The sequence below is a fragment of the Cuculus canorus genome, chromosome 8, assembly GCF_017976375.1.
Source record: "Cuculus canorus isolate bCucCan1 chromosome 8, bCucCan1.pri, whole genome shotgun sequence".
NCBI lineage: Eukaryota > Metazoa > Chordata > Aves > Cuculiformes > Cuculidae > Cuculus > Cuculus canorus.
The window spans coordinates 4,726,858-4,751,999 of NC_071408.1; the positions used below are offsets into that span (position 1 = coordinate 4,726,858).

General features: G+C 40.5%; 1 protein-coding gene across 10 annotated transcripts in view; it reads left to right on the forward strand.

Annotated features, from left to right (window-relative positions):
- CEP350 (centrosomal protein 350) overlaps window positions 1-25,142 on the forward strand; it is a 79,260-nt gene that overhangs the window by 2,256 nt on the left and 51,862 nt on the right. For 9 of the 10 annotated variants that reach the window (XM_054072962.1, XM_054072970.1, XM_054072966.1 and 6 more), the window contains exons 2-9: window positions 9,129-9,214; window positions 10,803-10,846; window positions 11,747-11,861; window positions 12,603-12,735; window positions 15,687-16,288; window positions 16,818-16,928; window positions 20,686-20,799; window positions 24,180-24,323. In XM_054072962.1, coding sequence (XP_053928937.1) covers window positions 9,142-9,214; window positions 10,803-10,846; window positions 11,747-11,861; window positions 12,603-12,735; window positions 15,687-16,288; window positions 16,818-16,928; window positions 20,686-20,799; window positions 24,180-24,323 — 1,336 coding nt within the window. In that variant the 5' untranslated portion in view covers window positions 9,129-9,141. The remainder of the gene's footprint in view (window positions 1-9,128; window positions 9,215-10,802; window positions 10,847-11,746; window positions 11,862-12,602; window positions 12,736-15,686; window positions 16,289-16,817; window positions 16,929-20,685; window positions 20,800-24,179; window positions 24,324-25,142) is intronic. The other variant, XM_054072971.1, reaches the window with a different exon arrangement.

Consider the following 25,142-nt stretch of genomic DNA (forward strand, 5'->3'; position numbering starts at 1 on the left):
CCCTGTATGGATGAGAGTCTAGTCTTGGAATTGCCACTTCTTCTACTCTGAAGTTTTGCGTACTCTGATATAATGAACTTTCTGCGTCTCCTTGTACTCCTCTACCAGACATACTGCTCCTTTCTGCTAGAAAGTTATGGTGTATCAGACACACTTGTGCAGAAAGCCATTAATGTGATTAGTCTCATTGACTTTAGCGTGTCCAGATGAGGCAGTAGTCCTATTAATGTCTTTAAAGTTAGACGTGTTTGAAATCAAGAGTGTTAGTGCACAGAGTGCTAAATCTCTTTTCTCGTGCTGTATCAGTGGCCGTTAGGTGCAGCTGCACATCATAAGGTGAGCAAGCATGATGCTTTGCTGCTCCTTCTCTCCTCAACTTTGACCGGTTCAGGCATTGACCATGCAGTGACCTGATTCAGGTTTATAACTGGTAGAAAACTAACCCGGCAAAAGAAGAAAGAGTGAATAATTTTCTGCTGGATTAGTGAACTGTCTCGTGACACCATCGGATGAGCCCTGGATCCATCACAGAGGAATGACAAGATTGCTAAGGAGGGTAGAGAGAAATGTGAACGTTCTTTCATCACTGTCAAGTTCCTAAATCTGCTCAATTTTACCTTAGAAGTTTACATCAGCAGTGCGACTTTTTTATCAGTACAGAGGCACTGTTTGAAATGCGCTACTGATGTACTTAAACTAACATAATTTACACTATTCAAACAAATCTGAGAACAGATGTCATGGTGTAATAGTGATCACAGGAGGGTTTTGGTAGGTAAGTGCAGAGAGAAAACTTTCCCAGCACAGTGAACGTATTAGGCACGTGACTGGATGAGCGTGTCTGAGCATAAGATTTATCCACAGATATAAGTGCTTGGAAGATGGATGTGTATCATTGTGCTAATGATGTAATAGATTTTAATGGACTACTCGATTGAGAATAAAATTACTTATATGCATAAGCCTGAAACCTTTGTCAATGACTGGAGAAAGAATAGAGCTAATTAACTAATCAATTAATGATACTGGGTCACTCGAAACTTAGTGAATGCTAGCAGAAATTCTGGCTGTGTTTTAACTCTGGAAGAACACTCCTCACCAAGGGCAGAATTTCACACACAGTCAAATCCATGGCAGAAGAGTGTAAAAGTTTAAAAGGCAGTTATGTTTTTCTCTGATATTTTCTAATCGTACTAACATGATGTGTTATGTTTGCAAATACATCAGGTAGAGTTGTCATACTAAAACAGAAAAGTCTGGGTTTAGGTACTTAAAGGATTTAGTGGGATGGAATTATTTAAATATGAGAAAATATTTATTGCTGGTTTTGTCTAGTTCAAGAAAAAGTATTCTTGGCAGAGCCCTGGTACCAGTTTTTGTAATGCTAGGTCAGAGACAGCGCTGGTGGTCACTGTTGTGCTTGTGGTGGGATTTGGGTTTTTTTTCATGTCTCATGTTGTTATTGAGATGTTTCCCAGGCTCTACTTCTGAATGCAATTTCAGAGCAAAGGCATCAAACTTGACAAAGTGACAATAGGAACATTTTCCCTTAACTTTTCCTGCACTTTGTTCTGCTTTGAAAGAAAATAGGGATTAGTCTCCAGTTGAGGAAGCTGCAGCTGAGGTTGCTGCTCTGCTTGTGCGTCCTTGGTATTGTTGAGCAGTTGAAAGCTGTTGTCTTGGGCTCTCAAAATGAGCAGGCCTGGCTCTTGCACTTGGCCAAGAGGACTGCCTGTGAGTCCTCAGAGACTTCCTCACCATGGAGTGTTCCTTGTGAGATGAGACAGGACTCGTTGAAGAATTTGAGTGTAGTCTACTCAGTGGGTTGAGTATGGACTGCAAGAACTGGAATCTTCTAATGTGCGGTTCCTAGTAACTGGAGATGGAACGAGTGAACCTTTGTTATGAAGGCCAAGGAAACAAATGCAGGAGTATTTAGTATTTGTCCATGAAACTAGGGTATGTTGCTTATTTCCTTTTCTGTCACAAACGCAAAGATCTTTGAAGTCAAAGAAAATAGAGAACTTCTGAATGGATAGGCAAACCTTCGTGTGCATCTCCACAATAAATGGGTGCATTCTTTGTGCCTTTGTACTCTGATTTCTTCAGGAACAATGAACTGAGTTAACACTGACTGTCACAACATTGATTTTAGTGGGTTTCCTCAGAGAGCCTCCTAGCATGTGATGAAGCACAGTAAGACATTCAGTGCATTTTACTTTTGCTAGAACTGCTAATCCATTTTTTAGTGCTGGCATTTTTTTCATCGCTTTGACATCACTTGTGATGAAGCAGAAGCACTTTTGCAAGTTGCCGTGTCTTCTCACAGCAGAAGGGTGTTTCAAATGTCCATCCCAAGCACAGTTGGAGAAAATCGGCTTCGGTAACGTTTCATGAGTAGAACAACTTCACCATAGTTTGGATGTAAATTTAGTAGCTGACTGATGCCAGTGATTTAGTCTTGGAGCTTCTGAAACATAGTCATGTGTTTCTGCTATATTTTCTGACATTTGGTGGATGTGTGACTGTCAATGTTGTTTATCTTCCGGCTTAACAGCTAGAAGTAGTGACATGTGCTTTGAAATTCTTTACTGCTTTTTTGTCTGCAAGTGTGTGCTGTATCTTGATTGCTTATTTTTTATGCTACCTTAATAGCCATAAAAGCTTTTTTATGTTTTTCTAGAGTAAGACAAATCAAATTTTATTAGTATGGTTCTTCTACTTTTGAAGCTTTTTTTTTTTGTTTTAATTATTGTTTTCCTAAGTCATAGCGATTGCTAAGTGAGTTCTTCCGGTATACTTACTATTTGCATCACGAGATGAAATACTGAATATTATCCACAATTTTACTTATTCAGAGCAGCTGATACTCACAAGCTTCTTAGGAATTGTTGGTGTTTCTTACTTCCAGCTTTTTCTCGCACCAGCTTTACACAATTGTGTCCGCTGTTGTTATATACAGCCTCCCCCTTGGGGTGCAGTTCAGTCTGGACTGGTAAATATTTGTAGGTTGAATAGTATTAGCAGCCAGTCAGATTAAATACCAGCAAAACTACATATAAAGGCACTCCAAATACTTTGAACCCATTGACTCTTTAGCTCAGCACCACTTAAAAATCATGAGAAATAAAATCCCCAACTTCATAACAGAAATCGTTTTCTAGGTGTAAAGCAGAGATTACAGACTTGAGATAATACGGTGGAGAGATGTTAAGGTGAAGTTTGTGTCCCTGAAGCATAGTTCAGTTGGAGATGTACTTGCATTTTGGTTATTACCTTCCTTTCAGAACCTTTGCCCCTGAAATACATTTTGTTTGAAGGCTTATTATATAAATGAACATTGAAAAAAGGTGAGAGGAGGACCCTTCTGATTCTGCAGAGTCAGCTGTAGACTCTGGAGATGCAGTGCTTTTTTGGCAAATGCATTCGCTTTTGTTTGTTGTGCTGGAATGTGTCCTCAGCCCTGAGGAAGGTCAGAAAATCACCTGCGTCTCGTTGCTTCTCTCAAGATGTGTTGAGACAAAAAAAAAGCACATTACTCTTCTATCAAAAAAAGCATTTTAAAAGCCCATAAACACAGCCAAAAAAAGCCTTCAAATATTGTATTATGGCTATTTTTAGCTCTCATTTAAATAGGATAATGCAATATGGTAAAAGCTTGGATTCCAGAAAAATGAGTAGGTAAAGGTATTTGTATTCCAGGCTCAAGCATATAATCATAAATTGTGTTCTGTGGTATTTGAGGAGACATGGAAAGTGTTTCTGGTGTCTTTAAATAGAAATTCCATCACTTTCAGAGGGCTGGCTCGGAAAAACAGTTTGCTCGACTGGGTCTGATTGTGTCTGTCCACCTGTGTGTGTCTGTTACTGTTGGTACTGCAGAGCCGAGCTGCACCAGCACGAACTCTGGAGGCTCTTCAGACACCAGAAGCCAACTTCCAATTACTTGTGCGTGGAAGCTTAAAATATTTTTTGTTAACAGAGAAAAAGCATCCCTAAAAACTTTACTTTGTCCCCATTTCCCCCATGGACAAGTTTTCTGTGCCGTGGGAGGTGTGAGTGCAGTGGGGTGTGCTGGAACAGGTCCTGTAAACTCCCGTGGTGCCCTGGAGCTCCAGTGGTATCTCCACAGCTAAGAAGGTGGTAATGGGAATGCTTCTAGTTTTCCCCAGTCCCACTCACTCTCCTCAAGGTAAAGGCAACAGCAGCTTCAAGCGTTTATTCCTAAGGAACAGCTGTACATTGTGACAGGTCACACTGTCTGGTGCAGGACTGAGACTGATTCAGCTGTTCCCCAATTTTTCTGTTCCTTCTCGTTCTGCATATGCAAAGATTGTGGCTTGTGGTACAATTTAGGTAAAACTAGCAAAGCAAACAGAACAAAAAAGCCACGCTCAGACCTTACCAGATTCCCAGTCCACTTTGCTTTCCCACGTAATCCCATTGACTTTCTGCCTGAATAAGGCAAATGGGACCAAAGTGTAAAGAAAGGAAAAGACGCTTTTACCGGCAGTGCTGCCCTTATGTAGCTTAATCTGTGTGAAGTGCTGGCCCTGTACACTGTGTACCCAGTTTGTAGCAAAAGCTGCTGCTTTTGGGATTAAACATTTAAGAATATTCCTTAGAAGTCAATATTAATGATTAGTTGCTTTCCCTCTTATCCCTCTTATCAAAACTTCATCTTTTCTTTTGTGGTATCCCTTTCATTTGGTATCTCTTGTGTTTTTATAAGAAACAGTCTTGGGGAATACTGTGCCCTATGCACACCGAGGGCTTTTTTTTGCATCAGCATTAAACATTAATGAAAATAACAGTGGGTGATCTCTTGCTCACACTCTGCCTTCTCTGAATGCAAATGATTCAGTTTCCTCTCCCGTTTCCTTGCTTCAGTGCCATGACTTCTGAGTTTCCTCTTCCCTTTTCTTACCAGGCCATGCTATCAAGCAAAAAATCATACTGAGGGTACTTGAGAAACTTTGCAATATCCCAGTTTCTCATTGATGCTTTCTCTGCCAGTTCTTCGCAAGTTCATTCCATTCCTCTCTCCTTCCAACTCTCTTCCTTTTTAATCCTGCTCCTCTCACTAGTTTTCTTTCACTTTTCCCCTGCCCTATTTTTCATCTCATCATATTTTTGTGTACCTTTGCTAAGCGTATCGTACTTTCTTATCTTCTATTACATTTGCAATGCTATCCTTTTACTACGTTGAATTGTTATTTTGTTATCTGTTGTACCTTTCAGTGCCATCCTTGGTAGTTTGATAGTAAATGTAATGCTGGCTTCTCATTTGACTTCTTTATTTGGCAGCGGTTTCCTCTTTGTTTCCATTTCTTCCTTTCTGGTGTCTTTTCATGTGCTTTCTGATCTCTCAGTGCCTTCCCATAGGACCATTGTGGAATAGAGTGGTTGTGCCCTCGTGTCCCTGTCCTTCACACCAAGAGTTTTTTTCTGGTCCAGAGTATATCCTTTCTTTGCTACTTTCTTCTTTGTCCTTATCTGCACCAGTTCTGTGATGCATATTCCTATGTACGATTTTTTGTCTTGGACAAACAAGTAAAGAGTGAGATAGGTGCTTGATGTGGGATGGAAATGTCAGAGTGCAATGGTATTTGTATTTTAACTGTTCACCCTAGGCAAAGTTTGCCAAACCAGCCTTTGATGAACTAATGTAGGATGTCTGTGTCCACCAGCAATCGCATAATCGGATCAGTTCTGCTGATTCTGTGGTCTTTCATCTTCTCTCAACAAACTTTTAAGGTCCTCGCAGCCTTACCCAACCTGTGGATAACCTTTTGCCATCACTACAGTCTCCTCAGAAGCTCTTTGACATTTCTTCTGTTGACCTGCTTTCTGTCCCACCCGTCCTTTAAGCTGTGTATTAAATAGTAGTGGATCTTTTAGTTTAGCAGAAAAAAAACCCTTTTGAAGCCGTCATTTCAGAATGTAATCCTTACAGCGTGTTTCTTCTTAAAGTTGTTCATGGGACATTGAGACAACTTTTGTGTTTTAAAGATCACTCAAACTTTCTTTGTATATTTTTTTAGTTTAGTATTATTCTCTGATCAATAGTCATTTTGGTGTATTACAGTGTTGAACTGGTCCACTACCCTGCATGCAAATTATATAAATTGCAAATCCTAAAAGACATTGCAACCATGTCTTATTTTTTTTTCTCCCCCACCCCCAGCTGCACTCTTGATAGCGTTAGTCTTCTCTGTCTGGTTTAGCTTCTTGCAGAGACAGGATGTTGAATTAAACAAGTAGTTGTTTTTTGGTAGCGTACTGATTATTCGTGTAAGGGACAGCAATAGACAGAAGTTATTTTAGTAATCTGTAGGAATTTGAAGCCTGGTGGGAATCAACATCACTTGTAGGTTGGGTTTGAGAAGCTGATAAATTTCTTCCATCCTTCTGAAGGAGGGAGAGGGGTGATTAAAACGCACACCCTTGTAGTTAGGAAGATTGCATCACAACTGCAAACGACCGCAGTGTTGCCTCCTGAAACTGTAGACAGCTCAGTCTTTCTTCCAACAGCAACACCCGAGTTGAGTGGAACTGCTTGGCGATTGCAGTTGGAGCCAGTAGGAGTCAGAGAACGTGTTCAGAGCCAGCACTGCAGATATTCCTTAGGAGATGTACAGTAGGATGTACAGCTAGGATTGCTTCCTAGCTTGGACAGAGAGGAGAGAGGTCGAGCGGCCTTTTGTAAAGAAGCATCATATACTTTTGAACTGAGGCATTGAGACAGAATTATATCATTAGTGATCATCAGAACTATGGTGTTCTCAAAGTGTGTGTGCTGTTTGTCTGACCTGTGTTCTGTTCGGCTCAGGTAAAAGGACTGACAGCTTTCACTGGAGTATCAGGTTGAGAGGTATAACAAGTGATTTCAAACTTTTTTAGTTAATCTGGTACTTCTCCTAGGGAGGTAAGGAGTACACAGAGTATTTACAATACTTTGTTCACAAGGGCATCATAAATAAACTATATAGACTTGTGTGTGTATAATAATGGCAACGATTCTAGTCCCTCTATACTAGTCTATACTATCTAGTCTATACTATTACTTCTATACTAGTACTTCTAAACATAAGAATAAATCTGAAGCAAGTGCATGAAGAGGGATATTTAATCCCCTAAGAGGTAGTTGCTTGTCCAGAAGTTGTCTTATGCTATATTTACATATTGAGTAGGTTTTGTTATGTTTATGTTTGGGCAAGAAACCTGAAAATGGTATGATATGACATTTCCAACAGCTCTCAAAATTGGTTATAATAATTACTTTTCAAATTAATAATTTGCCAAATTGCCCCATTTTTATTAACATAAATACTTGTTTTCTATTTTTTTAGCACAACTGTTCTTTGCTCCAGGTAGATCATTTCCAGGGCAGGGCAGCATTGTGATTTATAGCATGAATGATGTGAAGCACGGAGCTGCGGTTCTGCATGAATGAGCTCTGCAGCACCTGTCCTAGAAGCAGAATTTCTAACTTCACTTGGCTCACTGCCCGTAACCGAATACTTAAACTCAAACGTCTCTCACTTCTTTCTAGAATTTCTGCATTATTGTGGACTTGCTAATGTGTGTTTCTGTACCGACATTTGGTTGGACTTGGAAGATCTTAAGGGTCTTTTCTGACCTAAATGATTCTATGGTACATAGGCTCACATATGTTTGCCACACTCTTTTGAACATTCATTTGGATTCTTTAAAGAAAGGCAGAGCTAAAGGTCTTTTGAAGACCAGTGTTCTTACTATTGATAGTCTTTCTTGGGGCAAAAAAGGTTTTGTGGAGTAACTTACTGCCATAAATACAAGCTATGGCACTGAACGTGAGGACCCAACCTCACTGTTGATCACTGTGCATATCCTTAAAACCGTATATGATGAAACTCTTGTTGCAAAATCCACAGGCAATAATCTGTTCCAGTAATGAGTACACAGTGCCAGTTTTGTGGGATGTTCCTTTACCTTTTCTCAGAAGTGGCCATTATATTTAAATTCCCTTTTATGTGGCCCCCTTTCTAGGGAAGTGAAAGGAAAATAAATGTTCAGAAAATAAGAAAAATTCTATCTAGGAGTGCATGAGAGGAGGGAGAGGAAAATGTATCTTTATGACTCTTTTAGAGGTCCAGAACTTCCTTTGTGACTTCTGTGGTCACATAATTTTTTCTTTCCGTAACAGAAATGCCCTCAGTGTGTTGAGCAGACAGCTCAGTAAGCGTGCGCTGCCAGATGGGAGGTAAGAGGGCAGCGGCAGTGCTGACTAATCGGAGTTCTTGTTGTCTGGAGGAGCTCCTCTTAGATCTCTTAAACTTCCTTGTTTTCTTATGTAGCACTTCTTTAAAGTCTGTTACAGCTTTACCTAGGACAGCCCATCTTTTGCAATTAAAGTAATGAGAAGTAACTGTTTGCATAAATTACCAGTCTTCTCTTTTAAAAGTTATCTTTCCTCATTGAGTAGCTTTTTTTCTTATCCTTTATTTAAAACTGCTGTAGTGATAGTGGCCACCTGGTTTGTTACACAGAGTTCACACTTTTTTAGATTCCCTGTCAGTCTTGCCTTTGAAGTTCACAGGCAAACAACGGCAGCTCCAGTTCTGTCTCTTTTCCTGGTTGTAGTGTCCTGCTGTGGGGTTCTGTTCTGCCTTTTCCTTTGACAGGCATAGGTGACACATTAATCTCTCATTGGCAAAATTGGGTGTTTTCAGCAAACTTTTATAGGTTCAAGCCGTGTCGTACTTGCCTCTGTTGCCCCTTCGTGTGCAGTGTTTCCGTAGGGCTGTCTTCAGGCTTGCTTATTTATTACTATGCTCTAAATCGCATGACCTCTGGGTTTCCTGTTCTTGAGTTCACTCTTCTTTGTAACAGATACAAACAAAAGCAAGCCTGTCTTTATCCACAGAATTACAGGGTTTCTGAATAACTGCCAGCTTTGTAACTGGCAGTAAACACATTCGTGATTTGGTGCCAGTTGTCTGATCTTGTTCATGATGCAAGTTTGAAATCATGGTATGAGGTGAATGTGCATCATAGCAATCAAGGTTATGTTCTCTTTAGCACAAGATAGATTTGTTCTTGCTTTGTTTCTCTTTGATTGTTACATGATTGGGTTTTTTTTGTAGATAAGTTGACACTATGTGGAGCAACAAGACAAACGAAGTGCCTCTACAAAATCCGAGGCATAACCAAAGCAAAGATTCTACCAGAGGTATGGATTCTATTTAATTGCCTCTCTTTAGAAGGTGTTTTATCACGAATTGTTTGAAACTTTGGGGAGTTTTTATGTAAAGCATTCTTGTGTCTCAGTTTGAAAGCTAAGACCGTGTGTTCTCTTGCTTCCTTTTTGCAGAGACAGCAGTCCCGTGCTCTGATCTGCAGAGTATTTGCTGATCTGCATTAGGAGTTGCCAGCCTGTGCTATGGTTGCCAGGATGGCACAGAGGCAGATTTTTGTGAATGCTGTAGAGTAGGAGCAGCACAGGAAGAGAAACTACTGACTGCAGGCTCTTGAAAGAACAGAAGAAGAGCCTGAGAGACAGTTGCTCTGGACTCTTGCTCAGTTCCAGAGTTGTGAAGAGCTAAAACAACTCAAATAGCAGCAGTACATCACCACTGAGATGGCTTTGCAGCACTTATCTCTCTGAGCTGGAGAAATCCTGTTAGTTCTTTATTGTCGTGATTACTCTGTGGTTTAGGAAAGGAGGGGCCAAACCCCCTCCAAATTACAGTTACACCCCCGAGAGGCAGAAAGCTCTTGTCTATTACAACTGAGTCGCTTGGTGAGTCTGCAGATCAGTCTTAAGATCTCCACAATGACACAACTGGACTCCAGGAGTTATTTTAGAAGTAGAGACAGATTATTTTTATCTCTAAGTGGACGTTAGTGTGGATTGTTTCCTGCAGTATGTTCAGTTTATTTTAAAATTATGTACCATGTCAAACTGAAGTGTTCTGTAAGGAAGCATCATCTCTCCAAGTCAAAGCAAAGTTGTTTCTATTTTGCTTCCTTAACTCTTTTCCTTTGTGTTGTTGCATCTTGCTTGAAATGAAGTTGGCGGCTTTTTACCCTAAGGAAAAGCTTTATTTTCCTGTTTTACCTCTCCAGTACTAATGCTCTCCATGGTTCTGATGCATGTTAAGGCTTTGGATTTTGCACTGTGTAAACCGTTAGATCAGAATAAAACCATCAGAAACCAAAAGAAGAGGAAAACTGAGGAGCTAAATACTTTTAGAGGAAAATACTACTGCAGCCTGCTGAGCCGGATTGCACACAGAACATGCGTGATCTGTTTAGATTAAAAAGCTGAAGTTTATTAGTGCTTCCTGCTTGTTCTTTACAAACAATTTTGTTTGTGGGATGTACAGTTCAAAATGCTTGCTGTTCAAAGTTCCTGTGTTTAAAGATTGGGTTTTGAGTAGTCTTTCAGTGACCACATATTCGTGCTTAGTTTAGTGAAGAAGGAAATGTAAGAGGAAAAAAAAGATAGTTAAACCATGGTGTAATGGAAAAATTTGTTTTGGGGTAGACAATCAGCATTATCTTTTCTTCTAAAGATCTATAATATGTGGTAGATTTGATTTCAAGTGTAATAATGCATTTCACCTAGTGTAGTGAGCTCATTAAATACTTTATTGCTCTGTTAAGATGAGTCTTGACTGATAAGGGAGATTTACAGGCTGGAGTTGAGTCATTAAAAGAACTTGATTAGTGTGCTCATGAAAATTGTTTTGAGGGAACATTTTATTTCATTGGTTTTCATGTGCTAATGAGAAATTTCTTTGTTTCTGCCCTGGAAGATCTAACTGCAGCATGGACCACTTTTTCTCAGACTAAGGCTGCTGTAAGTACTGAATTTTTTTTTCCTAACTCCTTTTCAAATCAGTAGAAACTACAAAAGCTTTAACCAAAGTATTATTTTACTCAGTGATTGTCTGTTAAACAAGTTGAAAATCGGGCAAGCAGTTGGAGTGCGTGCGTATTGAACATCTTTGTACCTTGGAAAACGTTTTTGCTACTGCAAGCATAGTCTTGAGTATAGGAATAATTCTTGAGTGTAATATTTCCTTTCTGTTTAAGAAAGTGGTGACTTATCATTTTTCTGAAAACTTGAAAAAATAGCTCTCTCCTGCTTACCCAAACCAGTCAGAAACTGTGACACTACCAGTGTATTTCATAACTTTTCGTCTTTGAGTGCTGTGATTGCTGTCTTTCTGTGGAAACTTAAGTGCTTAAGATAATGCACTGGTGTCTAAAACTTGGCTTCAGTGAAACCAAACAGCTTGGGGTTCAGGAGAATTCGTTCCTTTCCCATAGCCTTGTCCCTTTTTTTTTTAAATAGCTGAGCATCAGTGTAGGGTTTTACATGTGGGATCTTGTATGATACTCTGTTTTGAAAAGAGTATTATAGAATTTATTCCAAGTGGAATTAATATTTCATTCAGGCTAAGCATTAATACTCGGAATGCCATGTTATTATTAATTTCTTCAGAACAGCCTACTTATGAAAACAAAACTATGCAACAAAACCTAATTTACATAATCGTTTTAGACAAATCTTAACAATCTGGTGTAGTTTCTGGCCTTATGGCTGTACAATTTTGCAACATGAGCCTTGTGAAGTTGTTTTTGCCTGCAGTTTTATTCTTTATGAAGATGAGGAACAATTTGTCACATTGGGGTAAAAAACTGTAGCTTAAAAATTGAAAACAATATTCTGATTTACATTATCTTCAAATTCTAGCTGCGTCATATAGAGAACAAATTGGAAATAGGTCCCACCAGCACGGCGGTATTCGATTCTGTCATGGAGGCCAAGAAGCCCTCTGGTACCGCTAGCAGGAAAATAAGCAGAAAGGGTACGTATTACTGAGTACGGCGCCTGTGAGGCAGGGCAATGCCGCGCCGTCTTGGGAAAGCTTGATTTCTCCTCCCTGCCCCCAGGTTGTTGTCTCCTGCTAGTGATCTTTACTCATGAAACAGTTGTCCAGGAGAAACTAATATTTTCTTCCCTTAGCTTAGGAAGGAAAGTGTGTTATCACCTGGCTGGAGGGAGGGACAGGGATTTCCCCATGCTGCGCGTGGGCAGTGCTTGTCATTCTGAGACCCTGGTTTTGTGAAGGTTTTGGATAACACTTGTTTATGCTTGTGTTTACACTGGACTGTCTGTTTTTAATGTTTGTTAACTCTTAGACCCTGATGGAATGCTAAATCTGATGCTCCCTTTATTTAACTTAAGGAGATCATTTGCTTATAAGAAATGAGCCCTCTTAAAGACTGTTTAGAGGATTCTGGTGGTGTGGTGCTGGAGAAGAACAGACAGGTCGACCTCTAGTGGCAACACAGTCAACTTGCGCGGTTTCAGTGACTTCAATGTTTAAGCTTTATTACCGCTCTTTAAATACGGTCATTGTTTCAAGTACTTACCACCTTGCTCCTAGTTGTCGAAAAAAGCATGTTAAAGAAAGGGAGCTTTTTACATGCTATTTTGGAGTGCTGCTTGAACCCAAGAAAAACTTATGTTCTTAGTTGTTCGGCCCCAAGAGGTTTCTCTTTCTCGAGAGAGAGGTACATAGAGGATTCTTTGGTTTCTGCTTCAGCTTCCCGGTCCTCCAGCCAAAATAAATCAAGCAAGGAGAAGTCCTCACGCAGCCCTCTTCGAGCGACCACTCTTGAAAGCAATGTGAAAAAAAACAATCGCATGGATTTTCGTGAACCGTTGGCTTCATACAGGTTAGTCCTGGGACAGCTGGCTGATAAAGAAAAATATGCTAAGATCAGAATTAAGCTTATGGTGATATTTTTGACAGTTCCTTGAATATTGATTTGCTTCCTCCCTTCACCCACCTGCATGATCAGCACGTGGTGTTGGACAAAAGTGTCTTCCTTTTTAACAAGTGTTACACATGCATTTTTTGTTCAGTGAGCATGAGTTTAAAGTCAAATATGTTGAAGTGGGGACAGATCATCAAGTTTTCAGAAATATTAGAAGCTTGTTTTTCCCAGCCTACTTGAAGTACCATAGTAAGATGCCTCAATGTCTTTCAAGAAGAAAGAGAACCTGCAGCAGAAATAAACTAGTCATAACTTGCTGTAGTATCAGAGCCTGGAAGACTTTCACCGTGACTACTTCAGTTCTTGTGTTTTACAAGCAGTGTGTGTTCTTTGCACAGGCATCCCTAATGAATAGCTTGGGTGTGTTGGTTATAGTTTTTTCATAGAATCATAGAACCATTAAGGTTGGAAAGACCTCTAAGCTCATCCTGTCCAACCATCAGCCCAACAACACTGTGTCTAGTGAACCTCATCCCAAAGTGCCACATCTACATATATTTTTGAACTCCTCTAGGGAAGGAGACTCCACCACTGCCCTGGGCAGCCTCTGCCAGCACTTCATCACTCTTTCAGTATAGGATTTTTTTCTAATAACTAATCTAAACCTGCCCTGGTGCAACCTGGGGCCATTTCTTCCTGTCCTATTTCCTGTCACTCAGGAGAAGAGACCAGCACCCACCTCGCTACAACCTCCTTTCAGGGAGCTGCAGAGAGCAATGAAGTCTCCCCTCAGCTTCCCCTTCTCCAGGTTAAACAACCCCAGGTCCCTCAGCTGCCTCTCATAAGACTTGTTTTCTAAATCCTTCCTCAGATCATTGCTCTTCTCTGGCCACCTTCCAGTGTCTCAATCTCTTTCTTGCAGAGAGGGCCCCAAAACTGAACACAGGTTTCGAGGTGTGGCCTCACCAGAGCTGGGTGCAAGGGGATGACCCCTTCCCTGCTCCTGCTGGCCACATCATTTTTGATACAAGCCAGGATGCTGTTGGCCTTCTTGGGTACAACTGCTGATTCATGTTTTTTATTAGGTTCTAACACATACTTTGCGTTTTTTCCTAAAAGTTCTTCTAGTAAAGTCAGATTGCTGTTGACTGATTAGAGTGGAGTTGGGACATTGATATATTTCTTTAATTCCACTACTCTTTATTAACAACTGTTATCCTAGCGTCTAAGTCCTGGTCTCCTTTTTTACTTCTCCTGTCAGTGATGAGATTCTTCTCCTTCTTTGTTGTATAGGAGACTGGTTTGGTTCAGGAATAATTTACATCAGTTATTAGTTTTGAAAACATGTAGTGAATTTTATAGACTTCAGGGAAAGGAAGAAAATGAGAGCAGCTAGACTAATGCTGTTATATTAAATTGAAAAGAATAACTTTCCTGCAGTAAGGCAACTATGTCGTATTGAGGAGTGTTAACATCAGCTGTTACATTAATGCTTTACTCCTTCTCTGAGAACAGCCTTTAGCCTATGCTTAAAGGAAAACAAAACCCAGAATAATAGAATAGAATCATAGAATAGTTTGGATTGGAAGGGACTTTAAAGATCATGTAGTTCCAACCTCTCTGCCATGGGCAGGGACACCTCTAACTAGATCAGGCTGCCCAAAGCCCCATCCAACCTGGCCTTGAACACCTCCAAGGATGAGGCAGCCACCACTTCCCTGAGCAACCTGTGCCAGTGCCTCACCACTCTCATGGTGAAGAAATTCTTCCTTATATCTATTTTAAATCTGCCCCTCTCCAGTTTATACCTGTTGCCCCTTTGCCCATCACTGCAAGCCTTTGTCAACAGCCCCTCTCCAGCTTTCTTGTAGCTCCTTCAAGTACTGGAAGGTCACCATAAGGTCTCCTGGGAGCCTTCTCTTCTCCAGGCTGAACAACCCCAACTCTCTCAGCCTGTAATAATGGATAGACAAATCAAAGTACGTGTGTATGTGCGTGTGTATATATTTATTTTTTTTTTTTTTGTTAAAATTCTGTGCAGTTAAACCACTCAACTTTTATGTTGATTGGCAGTGGTTCTACACTGTAGGACAGATGTGTGCTGCTAGTGGGAGAGAGGTAGGCAATTCCACAAACACAGTGTTATGGCCTCACTTAAATGGGACTTAAATGAGTTCTGTAAACACACTTGCTGAAGAAGCGAGCCAGCTGGCTTAGGTGCCAGGTTTTCACATCATCAGCCCCTCATCAGTAAAAACATTAAACATTTCTTTTCCTGACAGCATATGTACCATGAGTCCACTCAAAATATGAAGCCTGTGTGTTCTGAGAAAAGGCACTGAGAGATCTGTAGTTTGTTGAATTCTGGATTCCTGACCTGTCCTAAGCTTTACAGTTGTTGCAACGTAGCCAGTTCACTCTGAAGCTCTGGACAGGGTTTTGCCTTTTTAATGTTCAAATGCAGGACAGGAGGGGTTGGTACAATTAATTTGTTTTCCCAGCTAATACATGTGTTCTCCAGGAACTGTGCATGTGTGCATTGCTTTGTTTTAGAGATCATATTAACAGTGCTTCTAATGTGTTTTACACTTGGTTTTTATTCAAAGCTTTTTTTTTTTTTTTTAAGTGGAAAGGTAACGTAGTGCTTGTGGATTTTTTTTCCATGCCCTAATTTCAGCTTCTCAACCTCAAATACAGTCCTGGTCAGCTGGAGAGTGCAGAAGATTAAATTTTGAACAGAAACCTCTTTCAGTGTTGTCAGACTTGCACTACTAAATGTATGGTGATCAAACTTTAAAACGACTTGCCGTTAAAGTGGAGAGAATTCTTGTAGTTCTGCTGATTGCTGGGTTGGAAAGTTCTACACTTGTGTTTTGATGGTGACTTTCTTTTTCCTTCTATTATATCAGGGATCCATCTCCGCCTCATCACAGTTCTGGCCAGCTTGAGTCCAAGCAACAGCTCTCTAGTTTGGACCTCGGTGAAGTGGAAGGGAGGACTGAAATAACAGGCCATATGGTACATGAACGGGATCTACACAGCAGAGATCTTGAAAGCCTGTGTTCTGCTGCAGATGAGACTGTTGTCAGGTATTTGAATGACCGACCAACAATCGATGCCTTGCAGAATAATGAGGCATTTCATAAGGGTGCAACACCTCCAAGGCTGGAAGAGGAAAAAACAAGTGGCTCCAGAGGAGATGAGAGTAGTAGAACTAAAACTCCTCAGAGTAACACATCCCAGGACAGTGACCTGCAAGTGTCTTCCCATTCTGCCACAACTACTTCTAGTGCTCATAGACTGGAAATCTTGAAACGGCGGCAACACGATGCAAAGTTGGAGAAGCTGAAGGAGCGGATTCGAAAGCAGTGGGAGCATTCTGAAGGACTGGGTGGCAGAGGACAGCACTCGGAATACGTGGAGCAACCTGTCGTGGTCACAAATGTGGAGAACGTGGTGATTCCCAAGGTCAGGAAAGTGGCATCTGCACCTGCTGCTCCATCATACAGAGGTAAGGAGGTGCAGAATCCCTTCCTGTTGGTTATATGGGGTGAAGGAGCAGAGTTCAGTTCGCTGAGCCACATGTTGAAACACAGACGTGACTCATAGCTGTTTTGGGGTACTACAGGAGTGCATAGCGTGGTTTATTCGCAGATGTGGACAGGGAAAAAAAAGAAATTCTTGCCTATTTACAGAATTGTGGATTCTTTTGAAATTCTTCCTGTCTTTTCTTAATCTCTTCTTACAAATTACTATAAAAAAGCAGCTCACTGTATTAGTTTTTGGGTTTATTTTGATATTTTGGTGGTCCCAAAGTTTAGTAACATTGATTTGATTTGGAAAGCATTTTGCATTTTTTAATAATCTTTTCTTCATCCAGTGTGCTGTTTTTCAGACTGGTATATTGCTTTCTTCTAATTTAGTGTCAGAAATTCAAGTAGTTCATTTCATTCTTGGCAGTTTCCTATCCTTTCCACCCTGAAAAAGCTTTTTTTACTTTTTACGCAGTTATTTTAAACTCTTAAATTGTTCAATTTCAGGTTTCAATTGTGCCGAAACAGAGGTTTGCTCTCCAGGTGGAAAGATCTGGCATGAGAAAGAATTCCACATTAGTCAGAAGCTGTACAGAGATATAGCACTCCAGTTAGCAGGTGAGACACAAACTGAATTGATGAAGCCACGCAACCTTCTCCAAGAGGCAGAGAATTTAATTTTGTACAAGTCAACAAAGTCATAGAAACAAAAAAAATTGAAGCAATGACTGTTGAATATATTGTTCTTCTTTCCACAGGAGAAGTAACTTGTCCAACAAAAAACCCAAGCCACAATCCCTCTCCCCATTCTCTCACTAAAATGCTTTTAATAGAAAAATCAGTCCTGAAAAGAATCAGATGACATCTTTTCTTTGAGACAAGAATTTTAAAAAAGCCTTCATTAGAACAATTTTTGTTTAATTTTGTAACTTCTTTGTACACATTTGCTTGATTGAATGCAGTTTCCTGTTTAAGAGGACAAAACCGAACTACTTTTTGGTTTTGGTGAAACCTATATTATCTCATTGGAACAATTTTCATATCTTTTTTGCCATGTTTAACGATGTTAAAGAGATTTGTGCACCGTATGTTGAAGCCTGCATTCTGCTTGGTTCAGTGTGGTGTTAAATTTTCGGTCCTGAAGCTGCTGTGGGATTTGTCGATAGTTTAGTTGTAATGTACACGTGACTAAAGGAGAGACAAGGTGCATCTGCTGTGGAAGGTCTTGGGAACTATTATTGAAATGTGTTTAAAGGCTGCAGTAGAAGGGGGAATGCCTTCAGGCGTGCGTGGAGCAGCTGAGATAGTATGGCATTGGGTTGATTTAATACCTGTGAACTTGTAGGACTTCAGTGCTTTATATGAGAATAATCCAAGTCCCGAAGTTCTTGGAGAAATTTATGACCCAGAGGTTTGTGCACAATGGCGTTTTTAGAGGTCTTCCCTGGACTCCATGGGGAGTGGGAGAACAGGTTAAAGAAGTGTTTTAAATAATCTGGATTGTATTTCCTCTACAACTCTTTTACCTTCAGTATTGTAAGGATTGGATTGGATATGGAAGGGGCGACCATACATCTTTGCAGTAGTAAATTAACAGAGCATTGCCTTTGGGGTTTGTTCCACACGAAGGTGTAGGAGAGAATGGTGAATGCTAAAAGCTTGGAAAACAGCTACTCATTCCTCTTTGCTTAATGGTCTTTTGAAAAACATTAAATATTGTTGTTGCAAAATGACAGCACAGGAAAAAAAATCTGGTTTAGGTGATGAACTCATCTAGCAACACTATTTTGATGCTTAAAAATATAAGCAAAAATGATAAATAAATGCTGTATATTTGCTTGATAGTTATGCTGCTAATAGACCAAAACTGTGATATATGCTCTATATTTTTAAATTTACTGCTCCAAACCCCAATCTTTATTAATTTTTCACTCTGGAAATCTGCAGTACCATTGGCAGCTCTTTTCTCTGGGTGATGGAGGGTAGGATGCCCAAGTGTGCTGTTTGATGTGCTAGGCTGGGTACAGCAGAGCACTGTAAGGTTGAATTGCTTTTGACTGTTGGGGGAGGGGAAAGAGAACAGTTGAATCAAAAGAAACAGATTGGAAAATAAAATCCCCTGAGAACCTCTACTTTTGCAGCTTAAGAGCTGGCTTATTATATATTAAAAATAACTTTTCTTGTTGGATGAAATATATTTAGGACTGGAGGAGATGTGATGAGATTGTAAACCAGTAGGTGTCTTTGTACGTTGCTAGTATAGCGGCAGGTATGGAAAGTTTTAGATCCTTTTACTTGTAGTGCTTGACAAGCCACTGAGGATTATTTTCTGCAATCACTCAAAAAAAAATAAAAGGTTCAGAAAGGACAGCAGCTTCTTTTCAAGAAAATTGTTTTGCAATTAATCTATTCACGGTCAGTCCAGGCATTTAATGCCAAACGTTTGCAGACTTTCCATCTCCACTGCCATTTTTTTTTTCCAGTTTTGACAAGCATAACATGAATGATAGAGGAGATCCTTATAGAAATTCAAATTTTTGAGAAGTTTCATATGTGCGGTGGATAGGTCCAACCAAAAGGGCATTTGGATGGTGTGTTCAGTGGACTTGTGCCTACTAAAGAAAGGAGCTGGGCGTGTGTTTAGCCATATGCCTGTCCTGATGCCCTGCGTAGAACAGCTGTCATGGAACGGGTCTCCTTTCTGACCTGAAAAGATTATATTGAATAGCTGATTCCAAGTAATCAAATGCTGGTGCTACACAGCATATATACTGTAAATGTATTTTTAGGTTGTTGGATTATCTATCCATGTGTTAATTCTTTATTAAAGTTACAACATATGTTGTTTGGGGTGTGTAGAGTCAGTTGTATCAAACTGTTCCATGCTTTCAAGTGCTACAATAAGCATTAAGATCTCCGATATCTACAGAGGTAGTGCTCTTTAATGCAATGAGGTTTTTCACATGTACACGTAGACCATGCAGAATATCTTTATTTTGGTTAGGCTAAAGGATTTTGTATGGACTCCACGCTTCCAGTAATTGTGTCTTAAAGGTGTTCAGGATTGGACTTAGTAGAATAAAATTGCTGCAATATGAATAGAATGAGCAGGAAGCAGCCTGCAGTTTCCTGGAATCAGGAAGGAACTGTTTGTCACTTAAAGAGGTGAGCTAGATTTCTGCAAATGCAGTAATTGAGGCCTTTGGGACTTGGTGTGTTGGTTTTCTCTTCCCTCTGCTTGTTGTCAGCCTCAAAGACAACTGGAGAATTTGTAAGAAGCCTTGAAGAAAGGCTCTTAAAATTCTCTTTCCACTTCCTTTAATACGATCTGATATTCTGTCTCTGATACTTCCTATGAGCATCCATCAGGCAGTGGATTCAGCTGAAATTAAGAGCTGTTAAAATTAGTATTGGCGACTAAATAAAGCTTCAGACCTATCTGTGGGGGGAGTTGCATCCTGGTTCTTTTAGATTGATTGTGTTCGTAATAGATGAGGAACAAGAAAACAGTTTCAATAGTGACCATGAAGTCCACAATCTGTAGTTTGCTTTTGGGATTAAGAAAAGAGCATCTTCAAGGCGGGTAAACTAAAGTGCTTTAACGCGTCTTGGAAAACATCTAGCATAGACTGCTGAGACTGAGTGTACAGTTTGCCTGTCTTTGGGCAGTGCTGGTCTCTGCTTTGTAGCTTCAGCAGCTGGGAAGCCCACTCAGTGGGGTAGAGATTGAGACACCTCCCAGGTTTTCTTTTTGATTTCTTAGTAAAATTTGACTCTACTTTTGGTAACTGTTTCTGGCATGTCTAAAGCCTAAAACCTAATCGTGTTATAAATGAGGGTTTAGGTGATACAGAACGATTCTGCATCACTGGGTGAATTCTGCAGCGAATTTTGCAGGAAGTAGAGCGCACGGGTATCCTGTCTGTCACGCTCCAGCATGGATGCAACGAGTGAATGTGCTGTCATGCGTTAATGTGGAAGCAGCAGCCTGTGTGTTTCAGGAGTGAAGGAACTACGTGCTTTTGTGGAACATGGATACTCTAAAATGTAATTTCCTTAGTAGAAGAGAATCAACAATTATTCCTGTCAAACTGTCAGTATTTCTTTTAAAATGGAAAACGAACTTTCTAAAGATCTCTTACGGCATTGTTATGGCTTTGCTGTGTCTCAGTGCACAGGTAAACAGAATTGTCATGCTATGAGGATTTTAAAATGCTGGACTGGGAGTAATTGATCTTAGTATATAATCTATGAGAGTCAGTGATTTTTATTGTTTCTCCGAGTTCTGTTTTTTTCAAGGCGAATGTTGAAGCAACCTTCTTATTCCATGTTCTTTCCTGTGAGATATCACCTAACAGCTATTCTTTGTTTTTAGATGATTCAACAGTGAAAGGAAAACCTAGGGAGAGAAACAAAGAGAAAAAAGCAACCAGACCAGTGCGCAAGGTGCAAAAACTGGCACGGCTGTCAGGTCCAGAGTCCAAACAAGGTGAGTAGCTGTACTGCAGAGGAAAGACTGTCGTGTGTCCTGCAGAGATGAATTTTGCCTCAAGAAATTAAGAAATACTAAAGCATATTGCTTTCAAAGTGTCCTCAGATGTGCAATGATGTCCTTGTAGTGTGTTTATAGACCATGCACTGCACTGGAGGGTGGGGGTGGTGTGGTTGGTTGTTGGCTGTGTGCGCTTTTTTTTGGTTTATTTTAATTTTCTCCTTTCCCCTTGCTGTCTGCACCTTAAAGAAACAGCCGAAGATTGTGTTTGTTGGCACAGGGGGCTGTGCTTGGGTATCTGTTGGGCCAACGCGGACAAGAAGCAGCAATAGCCCTGTTGTGGATCCTGCTTGTGTTCGTGCTTGTTAGTGCCTGACTTACAGCTCAGGGAATAACCCTGAGAGGAGGAATGGAGGGGACTTGCTGAGTTCCCCTTCTCTGTGAGAAGAGCCTGCAATGAAAGCTGTTCTCTTGTATGATTTCTCAGTGGGGAAGCAGGGAGCAGAGTGCTCTTCTGGGTCTTCTCTGGCTGCTGCTCTTCCTCATCCTGTGTCAAGTTGTTGCTGTCCTGAACCTGCAGTTCTGGCTTGACCCATTCTTGTTTTTTTTTCAGTTAGTGAAAGAGTGTAAAAACACATTCCTTACAAGCTGTACAAATCTTGATATTTATAAAGGAGTGTTTATTTCTTTTACCAATTAAAATTTTTTTATTTTTTGCTGTTGCCTGACGTTTCCACTGTCCATTAATAAAATTAAAATATTTTGAGGAGATGATGTGAGCAGGTGACTATAGAGCAGTGCCAGTAGAAAATTAAATTAACTACGTGTGGAATTCTGCCAGTGCTTCTGATTTTCTTGGTAATGTTAACCTTTGATATTGTGTGTAGCAAAAGAATCAGGAAGACTTCCACATCTGCTTTGTATTTGGGTTTAATTCATGCGAAGGAAATAGTTATGACTGCAGTCACACTACAGAATTTTTTTTTTCTTTAAATAAATGTGAAGTGAGGTATCTCTTGCCCCTGTTGGGGTTTTATATTTCTCTTTATGTACAGTGACCCACAATCAGTAAACGCTTTCTTGAAGAAAAAAAAGCTGCTTTAAAAATCATTACAAAGAAGTTTTTAGAGCATGAATTTGCGCTTCTGCATGCTGTAAATCATGAAGCTGCATGTGAGTTTTCTGGTAATGAACACTAATACTTATAAGTAAGTGATAAGGATGGATTTGCTCCTTCCTGTGCTGATCTATTGACACTCAAGGAACTGCACTAATTTAACTCATGTGTTTGTGACAGTTCCAAGTGAGGGGGGAGCACAGAGACTGCTGAAAGTTTTAGTGGCTGTGGTTATTCTCCATAATGGATTTAATGTGAGGAGAATGACGGCATGAAATCCCTAGAAGATAAAAACCAGATCTAAGTGGCATATCCATGATGGTCTGTCCTCCTCCAGTCACCGGAGTAAGAAACTGCCTAATGTAGCTGGGGCTATAAATAGCCACAGCTCATGTTCCGCTCCGCTAGCGTGTTTTGGTTCAAACACCTGACTTGAAATGGAAGATGAGACTTTACACTGCCTTTTTAAGCACACACAGGAGTAACTGAGAACAGTGAGCTGGGCAGAAGAACCCCTTTGGCTGATACCTCGGTTTCAGAGAGGGTTGTAGTGACACGTTTCAAGTGACAGCTTTATAAAATATTTGGCTAATTTACAACAAGCAAGGGTGCTGTTAGTCAGTGCGTAGCTGGTGGGTTGCAGGCTTCTGTCTGAACAGATTTCCCCCTTCTGGCTTATAATAAGGAAAAGGAAGGGGAGTGGGGATTGAGGACTGGAGAGCAAGTCTTGCGAGGAGCGGCTGAGGGAACTGGGAATCTTTAGCCTAGAGAAGAGGAGGCTGAGGGGAGACCTTATCACTGCCTACAACTACCTGAAAGGAAATTGTAGAGAGGAAGGTGCTGGCCCCTTCTCCCAAGTGACAGGGGCAGGGCAAGGGGGAGTGGCCTCAAGCTGCACCAGGGGAGGTTCAGATTGGACATCAGGAAAAAATTTTTCACCTAAAGGGTCATTGGGCACTGGCAGATGCTGCCCAGGGAGGTGGTGGAGTCACCATCCCTGGAGGGGTTTAACAGACGGGTAGATGAGGTGCTCAGGGACATGGTTTAGTGGCAGATAAGAGTGGTGGGACTCGATGATCCAAGAGGTCTTTTCCAACCTGGTGATTCTATGTTTCTATGACTGGGATTACCAAAACACTGTGGGTAATCTGCTGTCCTGGATTTCGCTTGAAGCTGCTTCTGTACCAGGCCTTTGGTCCTGTAGGGCCTAGAGTGTGGTCCGTTTTTATCTGTGGGTGCTGTGTTCGTGCCGCAGTGTCAGGGTTCACTTAGGCGGTGCTGTCAGGTAGACTCTGGAACTGAAGGGTTAGAAATCAACTGCATATTAGATGTTCAAGTTAGGTGTTTTTCTAGCCGTAAATACTGCTAAATGGTCTGAATTAGGTTATTAATACTTTTCTATGTGGTGCTTTTTTCCAAAGGTCTTTAAGATCATTTTTTAAAAAAATTTTTAATAATATTGGAAATCAATGGGATGAAAAGGGAGTTGAATAAACCCAGCATTTAATCTAATCTACATTGACTAAAGATGCCACCATACCTGGTTTTTATCATTTAATTATACGTAGGATGATCAAATAATACTAATACCATTTTGACTTGGTGTCTGTCATCTGTGAGGTAATCTGTTCTTGAATTAAGTACCAACTAATAGGGTCTTATCTCGGGTATTTTCAGTCGCGGTGCAGAAATCCCAGCCAGAAGACAGTCAGTCAGTGTTGGTGTAGAACAATAGCTGCTTGATGTTTTTTAACCTCTCACCAAACACCTGTCTCAACAAGTAATTAGCTGTAAAAATCTTTACTTTTTTTTTTTCTTCCTAGAATATCAGCTAATATTCTTTTAATGTGAAGATGAATTGTTTTTTATCTCCACTTTTTTGTTCTTATTACAACATTTTAGATACTTTTATCTTTTTTTAATTTTCCATACTTAAAAGGAGATAAACAGCTTCTCGGACCTCTACAGTAAACTTATATAACCCTTTTTTAAATCGTTTCTTTTTTGTAGGGTTTTAGTATGCTACAGTGTGATTGGGATTTTTGTGCTACCTGTGGGCACTAACCATGATGTTGTATGATTGAGTTATTGATCATCTCCTTAGTACATCGCTGTTAGGGCTGTTTTGTGTAACTGCAGCCGTACAGCTTATACAGAATGAAATGGCATAGGAATTATTAACGGTGGTAACGAATGCTTCTTTTTGATATGTTGGAAAATCCGCCTAGTGCTTGACTTTTATTTATTACTTCTTGTGCAGGTGGAAACTACATAATAAATGCATCCTCCTGGCGCGAGGGACAAAAGCTTGTAAAAAAGATACTGGGTCCCACTCCCAAACTAGAACAGGAGAGAAGAGCTGTATCTAGTGACAGAACGGGACGGGAGCGAGCTGCCAAGGCTGGTGGGTTGTACCTTCATTGCTGGACTTTGTTTTACTTAATTTATCATATGACACTGCATGTCTATGGAATAAAGCAGACTTCCGAGATGGAATGTCATCAGTTGCTTATTAAAATAACTCCCTTTTTTAGCCTGGGATTTGAAGAGGGAGAGTTTTGCTCACATCCATAGTTGGGATGCATAACCTCTCTTCCTGGGTGGATGGTGAACTTCTCTTGGTGTGATGGGAAGCCTGTCCCCTCCTGTGACTTGAGGGGTAGGACATGCTGTGAAGGTGCTCAGAAGCTCTGGAAAAGATGGGAAATGGGTTTCAACCAAAGCAATGAATCACCTGCAACTTGTCTTTGCCTCTTGAAGCTGGTGGGAGAAAGAATGGCTAGAAGTGGTCCACAGGCCACTTGAATTTTCCAGATGTGCTGCATGTAATGTGTAAGCTATGCTCGGGCATCCCTATTTTACAGGAATTTTGGTTCTCCCAGATATTATATAATGTCATCCATGTGCATCATAACTCTTCATTGAGTTATAAGAGTTATATATTTTTTTATATATATATATATATATAACACTCCTCACCAGCCAATCCACAATTTATCCAGACTGTCAGGGAGGGCAAGTGAGGGATGGCGGTGGCTGCTGTGCTGCTTATGCCCATGAGGTGGTGAGGCTGGTGAGAGTGTAAAGGATGGGAGCTTAGCCTAAGCAAAGGGTGCTACATTCAAAGTATGGCACTGAGTGGAACACAAGCATGTTTACAGTGAGGTCTGAACTCCTCCCTCATCTTCACTTTTGCAGTTCTTTTCAGTAGTTCTCAAATTTG